Raw genomic sequence first — 10,036 nt, 5'->3', positions numbered from 1 at the left:
CCCCTACGGCAGCCCTGGGGCTCTGCCCGCACGCTGAGCACCACCCCCCGCCAGACACCCCCATAACTACGGCCATCACCCTGCAACCTGCTCTTTTATTCCAGTAAATCCTTCTTGGTTTGAGAACTGAGCAAGTTCTGGCAGCACAGAGCCGCCCGTGCCATGGCTGGGCTCATGGCACTCGCATGCCAGCCCAGGAGGAAGGACCACGGAATTTCCTGGAGATTGTTTGAACAGGATGTTGTGATCACGTACGTCAGCCGAGACTCTTCTTCTTCTTCTTCTTGGATCCCGTCACTCAACTTTCCTCAAGAATTTGGTTCGCTGCCTGAGAAATTGTTTAACATTGCTGGCGTCACCGTCCTGCCGGGGCTGCGGCGTGCTCGCACACGCGCGCACCCAGAGCGCCCTTAGTGAGCTCCAAAAGCATCACCCCGGGAGGACACGGGCAAGGGAAGATCCGCCACAGACTGCTCCTGCACGGCTGACCTCGGCTGCAAACCAGGCAGAACGCTGACTCTTGCCTGCTTTCAAGTTTTGGGACACAGAGTACAGGGGGAAATGTGACAGCTGTGAAAATGTGCGATAATTAACTGCAACTACTAATTTACACTTGGGGGAAATTGCATAGGGCTGTATGCAGCATTTTAAAGCCAGAGAGGAATTCTGTGTTCACACATACTGGTATCCAATGCTACCCCCTGCATCCCATTCCCTGGAGGAGTTTTAGTTCAGATTAACTCATTTTTACATGCAAGGATTTCCCATGGTTTAAACATACTGACTTGCACGGTTCACCACAGAAATGAATACAGAATACATCGTTCCTATATATAAACAGAATATATTTTTTGTCCCAAAATATATACAGAATACATTGTTCCAATATATGTTCCTTGTTTAAAGGCGTCCTAAATATCTAGGATCAATTTTTTTCACCCCCAATATCGAGGAGGTGCACAGTCCCACCTTGGATCTACGAAACAGAAACTTTCCCACCTAGTCTGGGAGGTAGAGGGGGAAGAAAAGGAAGTTGGAAGCTATTTCCATCCAGACAACCAGGAAATATCTCTTAACTCCCCATCATTAGTGGTACTTATCTGCTTATCTCCTTGTTTATAAACCACTGCTGGGATAGTCTCACAACGAAAGTGCTATAAAATTTCCTATATTCTCATTTGCAATCGCAAGTGTCAGTAATAAACCAGAAGACCTGTGGGCTGTTGAGGTTTTACCTTCCACAAAGGTTTTTGCACACTGTCCTCTGGCCTGACAGACAGGGAAGACCTTCCCTGATAAAATGGATCAGACACGTTCACACTGATAGTGGAATCCTGGAGAGCTCCTGCTCCTGCTCAAGGGAAGCTGTGAAATAGCAATTTTAGGCAAGAGAGTCCTTCAGGATGGAATCAGTTCCATTGTCCTCTGCAGGAATAAATCAAGTTTCGATATTCTTGGACCAAGGCCTTCCTCCCAAGACTGAACAGAAAAAAGACTGTGTAACAGGGCATGAGAAGGCCCATTCCTCTGCCTTCCTACAACACATCTTCGAATCAAGGAGACCTCCTGCATATGGATTATGTCGAGAATCAAGCTGAAATCTCCCTATGGAACCCTGACCCATGGACATCTGGGCATTTCTGCCCATGGGCTGGCTCATCCCAGAGCTGCTGCTTCCTTGCCCAACATGTGTCCATTCCAGAGCCCACCAGTCCTGGGATGTGGGCTGCTCATCCCTGGACCACCCATCACCCCAAGCTAGGCAGAGAGCAGTCCTGGGAACAGCAGTCAGAGAGGGAAAAGCACACCAAAATTTGCATCTCAAGTGGAATTTTTGAAGGAAAAAACCGAAAAATTAAAAAAAAAAACCCAAACAAACAAAACCCCAAAACACACACACACACACACAAAAAAAAAAAACAAAAAAAAAAAAACAAAAAAACCCAAAAAAACCCCATTATTCACCTTATAACTATGGGTTTAAGCTTTTATTTTTTTTAAGGTTTTTGTACAGTAAAAAATCGTCCAGTACTCAGCTGCCAGCCAGCTCTCCAGCCCCCGGCTCCACCGACCCCCGGTCCCACTACGGGGGCCACGGGGCCACCCCGGGGCGCTGCCTGCGCCGGCCGGGCCCCGCGATCGATGCCGTGAGCGCGGTGCGGAAAGTGCGGCCGCCAATGCTCAGGCTGAGGCGGCGGCAGGGCCGGGCCGGGGCTGGAGCCGGAGCCGGGGCCGGGCGGGCGGAGCCGCCGCCGCCGCCGCCATGGGGCTGCTCAACTTCACCCGGGAGCCGGTGCCGGAGGCGGTCAGCGCCGACATGCACAACCTCAACCAGCTCAGCGCCCAGGTGCGCCGCAAAGGGGACGGGCGCGGGGGGCGGCGGGGGCAGCCCCGGACACGGAACCGGCGGGGCGGGCTGGCACCGGGAGCTGGACCCGGCACCGGGAGCTGGACCCGGCACCGGGAGCTGGACCCGGCCGGCAGCGCAGCCCCGGAGCGGTCCCGGGTGTGCCGGTCTCACGGTCTCCAGGCCCACGTGTCCGGGTCCCTGCTGGGCCCGGTGCCCGGGGCAGGGCAGGCAGCGTGCCCGGTGCCCGGTGGTACAGCCCCGATCCAGCCCGGTGAGCCCCGCGCATGCCGGAGCTGTTTGAAGGATGTTTATAGAATCATGGAATCCCAGAATGGCTTCACCAGGAAAGGGCTTTAAACACCATGTAGTTCCATCTGCCGGCCATGGGCAGGGACACTGGTGGAGCTCCTGGTGGAGGGCTCAGATCGTGCCTGGTGGGCACTGGGGTCCTGTCAAGCACTGGGGTTTGTGGTGGGACCACAGAATGTTCGGGTTGTGATCCCACCCCAGATTTCCACCTTGCGCTTCCCGCCTCCAGGAATGGTCCTGGTACCATCTGCCTCCAGGTCACCCACACTGAGTGTGCAGCTTGGACTGAACTTAGTGGAAACGCTGAGGCTTTTCCAGCTCAGCTTGCCAGGACTGAGGGTATCAGCCTGGTGACAGCCTAGTGCCATCTCTCTTACATGGCCGAGGGCAGGGCAGGATCTGCAGCCACAAGCACTTTTGGCCATACCCAGAAGGTCACAGCCAGCGCTGGTGCTGGTGCCAGCAGCCTCTCCATCCCTGCCTGCCAGCTGCACACCCAGAACACTGAAAGCAGCAACCAGACCCTTAACCAGTTCTCTTCCTTAGCCTAGTTAGTCTGGTTACTCCATGGGGTTTGTGAAACATGAGACTGGATGTTCACAACTTTTCCTACTCGCAGTTTTTGGATTGCACAAGATAGAACAGCAGCTTCCGATTAGCCACAAGTCACAAAAGCCCTGTGCAGAGCCGGCTACCAGCGGCACAGACCCCTTGAGAGGCTCTGAAAAGCATCCTGGGCATATCCCATCCACAGGGATCACATAATGCCAAGGACAGGGCACCAGCTCAGGTCCAGCTCTGGGACCAGTGTGCTGGAGGTGGGTGGGGCTGGGTCAGGGGGGGACATCACCACCTCATCGTGGTGCTGGTGCGGTGCTGAGGTGCTGATGTCCGAGTCTAACACTCTCCTATTTCTTCACAGCAATTCTCAGCGCTGACTGAAGTGCTTTTCCGCTTTCTGACAGAGCCCAAGGAGGTAAGGCGGAACTGGAGAGATGTGTGAGTGCAGCTCTGGTCAGAAACAGAAAAGATTTTGTCACTGCTCTTTCTCTTGAGCAGGTAGAAAGATTTCTGACGCAGCTCTCAGACTTTGCCACCATGAATAAAATCAGCCTGGGCCCCCTGAAAAACATTGTCAAAAGTATTCTTCTGGTACCCAACGGTAAGTGATGTATTTGCATATCCTGCCCTGAGGCCAGTCTGTCCCAGCCATTCCCGCAGGGCTTGGTTTGCACAATAAGTGTTAATGGTAGCTAATACAGTGCTTAGCACTTAAGAATCAAAAGTTCCCTTGTTTGGTGACTCTTTGTATTCTTTATACCCTGCCTGCATGCACATTTCACGGGCTTAAGTAAACTCCCGTAAATATCTGTGCATTAAATGCAGCACAACATCTTGGTTTAAGCAGTACCTGTAAATCCTTTTTGCCAGATCAGGGCAGCGTCGTGTTGGCACCGAGTCTCTGCAGGAACGTCCACCCAAGTGACCCAGTGCTGTAATTCCTCCAAGGCCAAGCGCTGTTGGAGACAAATAAGACAGTGCACGGGCGTTTGGAGCGGGCTGGGACTGCTGCAGTTCCAGGCCATGTGAAGGAGACAGCTGACCTTGCAGATACAGAAAAACAATCACCGTGTCCAGCTCTTTATCGTTCAGAAACAGTGACGAAGAGGTTCGGGGGGATTCCACTGGAATACCCCAGACTCCAGCACTTTATAGGATTACTGTGATGTTGTGGCTGCCATTTGACACGATAATGCATCAAACACTCCACGGCACGTTCATCCCATTGATCCTTCCTGTTATTAATAGTCCCTTGCTATTACTCTCCAGCCCTGTAGCTTCCTTCACAGCCCTGATGCTGAGCACAACTCTTTTCAGAAATTGTTTTGAATTTGTCCTACTGCTTCAAGCAACTTTTCTTATCCAGGAGTAGCAATAATTTTCTTTCCTGCAACCGTCTTGTGGGGATTTAATGCAGAATTTGCACTTTTTCCCATCGTGATTCAGGCCTTGGTGCCCCCATCTTGTCGTTCCTGTGTGTGAGCACTGGCTTCAATCCCGTTGTAACTTTTCCTCAGCTCTGGGATGCCACGATATCAAGGATCAGACCAGATCACAGCAGATAACTTCGCCTCTGTGCTACACAGCCGGAAAGCCACGTGGGGCTGGCAGTCTCCTTGAATTTATGAGATTCCTGCTCTTGGCTTCAGAGAGCAGAAGCCTTGTAAAGGTCCCTGTGCTGCCTGGGCCCCAGAACAAAGGGGGAAGGCGCAGCGGGGGAAAGTGTTATATGCACACGTTCACACCCATCATCCCAAACACAGCAGGTAGGTCAAATTAGCAGCCCGCCAGCCTTAACAGTTCTCCTTTAACAAGCAAAGCGGCTACAGGAGAGAAAGCAGCAGCTTCAAAACATAACCGCTGTCGCTGTTCCCATGGATACCTGCAATGGGATCTCGCCCTCTCCCAGGCACTCCCAGAGCCCGGACTTTTAAAGCACCGGGCATCTGCAGAGATACTGGCAGGCACGACTGGGTTTCCAATCTCCGAGGAGCTGTGGTTTGCTTCAAAACACAGCTCAGAAACAGAGGCTTTCCAGCGACGGGTCCCGTCCCTGCCTCTGTTTGACTCAGTAAAAATTGGTTTGACTCATTAAAAAGTGATTTCTTTTCTTCTTTGTGGTGTTTGTTCAGGTGCCCTGAAGAGGAATTTGTCTTCTGAACAAGTCAGAGCAGATTTCATTGCTCTAGGTAGGTCACATGATTTCCACTAAATAAAAGATAATTAATATTTATCACATATAGTAATCTCATATGGTTTCCCCCCCCCACAGGCCTCAGTGAAGAGAAGGCCAGTTATTTTGCAGAACAGGTATTCATATATTTTGCTTGTTTCTAAGCTAACAAAATGTCAGTTCTGTGAGAGGGAACTCATAAAACCCCACTGTGCTCCTGGGACACATCAGCACGTTGGGTATTTTCTTCAAAACCAGCTTGGGATTTTGAACTGAAGATCCTCAGAGAGCTAATAAGGAGCACTTTGTCTGATAATACCTCTGGTTTGCCAGGGCCTCTCCCCCATCAGTGTCACAGTTCCTGCACTGCTGTGTGGCTTTCATGTGATGTTTTTGTGCTTCCCATGTTTTGAGCCCCGAGGTCATGCAGTTACATGAATACATGGCTTCTTGCACAGATATTGTTACACTGAACCAGTGCTAAAACAAAACCAGTCAGTTTCATGTACAGAAGTGACAGGGCAGATGGAAATCCTAGCAAGACTCAAGCACCTCTGAAAGCCCTCCTGATCACATTAGTTCTCTCTTTACTCTGGGCTTCTGCCATGCTCTGTCTTCATTCAGATTCTTGTTGAAGTTTCAGGTACAAACAGAGGCCTCTCTGAATTAATTGCTGGTGTGTGTTTTGCTCTTGTAGTGGAAGCTGAATTCCCCCACCCTAACACGCCTGGCTGTGGGTCAGACACTGATGATTAACCAGCTGATAGACATGGAGTGGAAGTTTGGAGGTAACAGAGCTACAACATAAACTGGAGGGGTTGGGAAACCCAGCAGCAGCTCTTGGCTAAATAACGTTTTATGTCACTGCTTAACTAACAGATTATCTGCCTTCTCTTCTTTCTGACTCACAGTGACTGCTGGGAGCAGTGAGCTGGAAAAAGTGGGAAGTATCTTCTTACAGGTAAATCTCCCACATCACAGAGTTCAGCTTGTAGGGCAGTTGAGGAACAAGCTCCAGCCAGGCATGTGGGAAGCACTGGCAGTGAGGGAGGGAGAGGGAGGCTCTGTGGGTCTCACAGGAACTCTGTGACTGCATCTTCAGTCTCCAAGTGCTGCTGCCAGCAGAGAGCAGACACGCTGCTGTTTGTTTCTCCTCTGAAGACATGAGGTATCACAGGAACGTGGCCCGTTCTGAAAAGCTGTTCAAAAAGCTCAGTTTAGCAAAGGTCAGCCTTCTTGGGGAGGGAGGGAAAGCGGGATCAAGGACTTACAGAGATCTTCCCAATGCCCAGGGTATCTGTTCCTACAGTGACACTTCTTGAAAGGCCTGTCAAAGATGTGTGTGCTGTGCAGCAGTCAAACTCACAGCAGACTTCTGCTCTGCTGTCCTCTCCTGGTGCTCAGATACAGGCCTCTGAACTAAAATACTTCTGCTTTTCCTTTCCCCAAGCTGAAGCTGGTGGTTAAAAAAGGGAGTCAATTGGAAAACGTGTATGTTGGTGAGTTAACAGTTCTGACAAGAGGGAAGGATGGGAAAGGTGCAATTTGGGGCTCGGGGTGTTGGTGGAGGTAGGGGAGTCTGGGGGCAGAACCAGGGTGGGGTCACTGCAAAAGCATCCCTGTGGCTGTTCCTGCCTCAGCCTCTCAAACACTGTGGCTGTTCCTGCCCCACAGGCACTCCAAAACTGTTCAGGAACATTGACTTTTGGGCACCTTCACATCTGGGCCTCAGTAAACACTGAGCAGTCAGAGCAGCAGGGCAGAGGAGGAAAAGAAATTATTCCCAAGCATGGAGTGCTGCTGGGAGATCCCAGCCTGGCCCTCCTGGCAGCCTGGCTAGCATAAGGAACCAGCTGCTGGGAATCACAGTGGCTAATCCTGCCCAGCTTAGGTGAACATGAGTTGCTCTGTGGTAGCACCAGAACAGCTTTGCCAATGTTGGAAATGTAACCTGAAATCTAAGATTTGATGCCTCTTTGGTTTTTTTTTCTGCAGAGTTAACTTTGCCCCAGTTCTACAGTTTTCTGCATGAAATGGAACGGGTCAAAACCAGCCTGGAAAGCTTCAGCTGAAGCTGCACAGAGCTGAGCCGACATCTGTCCGGGATGTTTAATTCCTCCTCGTGGGCCTGCAGATCTGCTCTTTCCCAGCTGACTCTTCACACCCTGATAAGAGAAGACAAGCTGTGCAATGAGCAGTGGTGTCATGGCCCAGCAGGACCCATCAATCCTTTAGAACCTGAAACTTGAGCTAAGTTTCAGCTTTTTCAAAGCACCTACAGGTCCACTCATCTTTTTTTTTTTTTTCTACTATACTATTATGAGAAACTGTGGTCAGAAGTAATGTGGATATCTTTACTAAAATAGCAAAGAAATAAACGCATTCCCATCCTGCTCTATTTGTATCAGAATCTGATTTTGTAAGAAAAAGAGAAACAGGAGCAAAGAATAATTTTGAAACTTGGAAGGATTAAGCAGAAAGGATGACAAAAGCAAGGAGAGCATCTAATGTGGGGAATCACTTAGTGCTCCCTTCAAGCCTCTCCCTTCTCTTGTATTAAGAAACATGTTGATTAGCTTCTTCCCAATTGTGCCTCATTATGGGAAAGTATCTCAGTGGTAGGTGATTTTAAATCTTAACCAAACAGCTGCCTCTGTGCATGAGGTGGGAGGGACATCTCGGGGGGTTTGAGATAAATCTCATTTGGATGTGCTGCTCTTTAATCTGCAGCCTGTGTGACATGGCACAGTCAGACCCAGCCCGTTTGGACATATGTCCAAACCCCATGAAGTGCCATTAGCTCCACTCTTCAGTTGTCTGAGGGTGGGGATGAGCTCTTCATCGTCTTCATCAGGAGGCAGAGGGGTGCTCCAACCCACCTGGGGCAATGTTACAGTCACTGAGGTTCCTCTCATGTCCAGACTGTTGAGCAGTCCTGAGCTGGCTGAAGCCTCTCCCACAGCACAGGGATGAAGGAAGCTCCTCTGATGAAGCCCCTCTGATGAAGGACACATCCCAAAGCATCTCTGTGTCCCTGGCACACTCAGCAGTTCCAGTGAAGGGAATAAACCACATTACCAGGGAATATGCCAGTAAGATCTGTGTTTCCAGCCTCCACCTGAAGGGATTCGCTGTCCCATGGTATCCTGCCAGTCTGCTGTGGGGCTCCCTGCAGCAGCAGCTGCTTCCAGTTAAACCCATCCCAAACAGATCATTTCTGTGAGAAAAGCATCACAAAGCTCCCTGAAACTCACAGCTTCACCCGTGGGTTTCCAGCTGCAGCAAACCCAGCACTGAGTGTCCCTGCACTGCATTTCCTGCAGTGCTGCAGGAGTGACTGGAAACAACAGCGGGCACAGGCTGAGCCATGTATTTGGGAACTGGGGAATCCTGCTGGCAAACCCAGGAACAGATTTATTTATTTTCCCACATATCAGGTCAGTCACAAGCATTTCAATCTTTGTCACATGCTTACTGTAAAAATGAAAAAACAAAACCAAAAACCGCTGAAATAATGTTCTATAGAATATCCCATCTCTTTTTGGGTGGCAGGAAAAGCTGTTTCAGGGAGGAAGAAGCAGTCCAAATGGCTGCCGCTGTCTCAAGACAAAAGCGATTTTTTTGCGTTACATTTTCTGCTGCCTGCTCCCATTATTTCTCCTCACCCTCCCAGTGCCAGGGCGGCACTGCTCAGCCCTATCCGGTTCTGTCGGGAAGCGGCCGTGGCGCTGCGGGGAAGATGCCAGGCTCGGTTGTGGGTCAGGAATCCGCCGTCCCCCCGCGCTCCTCCCCCTGCCCGGTTGGGATTAAGCTGCTCGGGGCTGACACACGCCGAGCCCGCTGACCCCGAGAGCAGGGGTCACCTCCGTGCTGCTCCATGGTCCCCACGGGCGGCTCTGATCGGCGGCATTTGCGCCATGGCCTGACCTCGCTGCTGCCACCAGCGCTCCTGGGGAGCCACCAGCGCCCCTTCATCCCCCGCGCTTGGCTGGGCATGAGCCGAGCTGGCAGCCCCGTGGGGAAGGGATGGAGGGGGAGCCAGCTCTAGTGGCACCGGCACGGGTGACACCAGCCATGAGGGAATCGGGTCACCCTCCCGATGTGGCCGGCCAGGAGCAAGGATGGATCTGGGAGAGCTGTGGCAGCCATGGCCTTCCTGCAGGCCAGGAGCAAGGATGGCTCTGGGAGAGCCATGGCAGCCACGGCCCTCCTGCACAGCACAGCCCAGGCCTGGCCAGCAGCACAGGGGGTGATGGCCAGTGTCCAGAGCCCTGCGCTGGGAGCTGGCAGGCACAGCTGGCACAGCCACAGGGAGGGCTGAGCCCGGAGGGAAGGAGCAGCCCGGTGCCCGGTTTGCAGAGGGAAGGAGCGGCCCGGTGCCCGGTTTGCAGAGAGAAGAAGAGGCCCAGTGCCCGGTTTGCAGAGGAAAGGAGCGGCCCAGTGCCTGCTCTGCAGAGGGAAGGAGCAGCCCGGTGCCCGGTTTGCAGAGGGAAGGAGCGGCCCGGTGCCCGGTTTGCAGAGGGAAGGAGCAGCCCGGTGCCCGTTTTTCCCGTGTTTCCGGGCGGCCCCGCTGTGCTCGTGTGCGCGGCCCCTTCCGCCTGCCCGTCAAGCCCAGCCAGCCGAGCGCTAATCTCGGCGGGACA

General features: G+C 52.2%; 1 protein-coding gene across 2 annotated transcripts; it reads left to right on the top strand.

Moving 5' to 3' along the window:
- Positions 1 to 2,171: 2,171 nt before the first annotated feature.
- COMMD7 (COMM domain containing 7) lies at positions 2,172 to 7,781 on the top strand. Of its 2 annotated transcripts, XM_030963227.1 has the most exons (9): positions 2,172 to 2,347; positions 3,582 to 3,635; positions 3,719 to 3,821; positions 5,353 to 5,409; positions 5,493 to 5,530; positions 6,091 to 6,181; positions 6,305 to 6,354; positions 6,844 to 6,892; positions 7,389 to 7,781. In XM_030963227.1, the coding sequence occupies exons 1-9, from the start codon at positions 2,264 to 2,266 to the stop codon at positions 7,463 to 7,465; spliced, it is 603 nt and encodes a 200-aa protein (XP_030819087.1). In that variant the 5' UTR covers positions 2,172 to 2,263; the 3' UTR covers positions 7,466 to 7,781. The 2 variants fall into 2 exon arrangements, with proteins under 2 accessions (XP_030819087.1, XP_030819088.1); XM_030963228.1 differs by lacking the exons at positions 2,172 to 2,347; positions 3,582 to 3,635 and adding an exon at positions 4,091 to 4,986.
- The last annotated feature ends 2,255 nt before the right edge of the window (positions 7,782 to 10,036 follow it).

Source organism: Camarhynchus parvulus, chromosome 20 (assembly GCF_901933205.1).
Source record: "Camarhynchus parvulus chromosome 20, STF_HiC, whole genome shotgun sequence".
Lineage (NCBI taxonomy): Eukaryota > Metazoa > Chordata > Aves > Passeriformes > Thraupidae > Camarhynchus > Camarhynchus parvulus.
The sequence above is the reverse complement of the archived record's forward strand: the minus strand, read 5'-3'. Positions and strand labels throughout refer to the sequence as shown.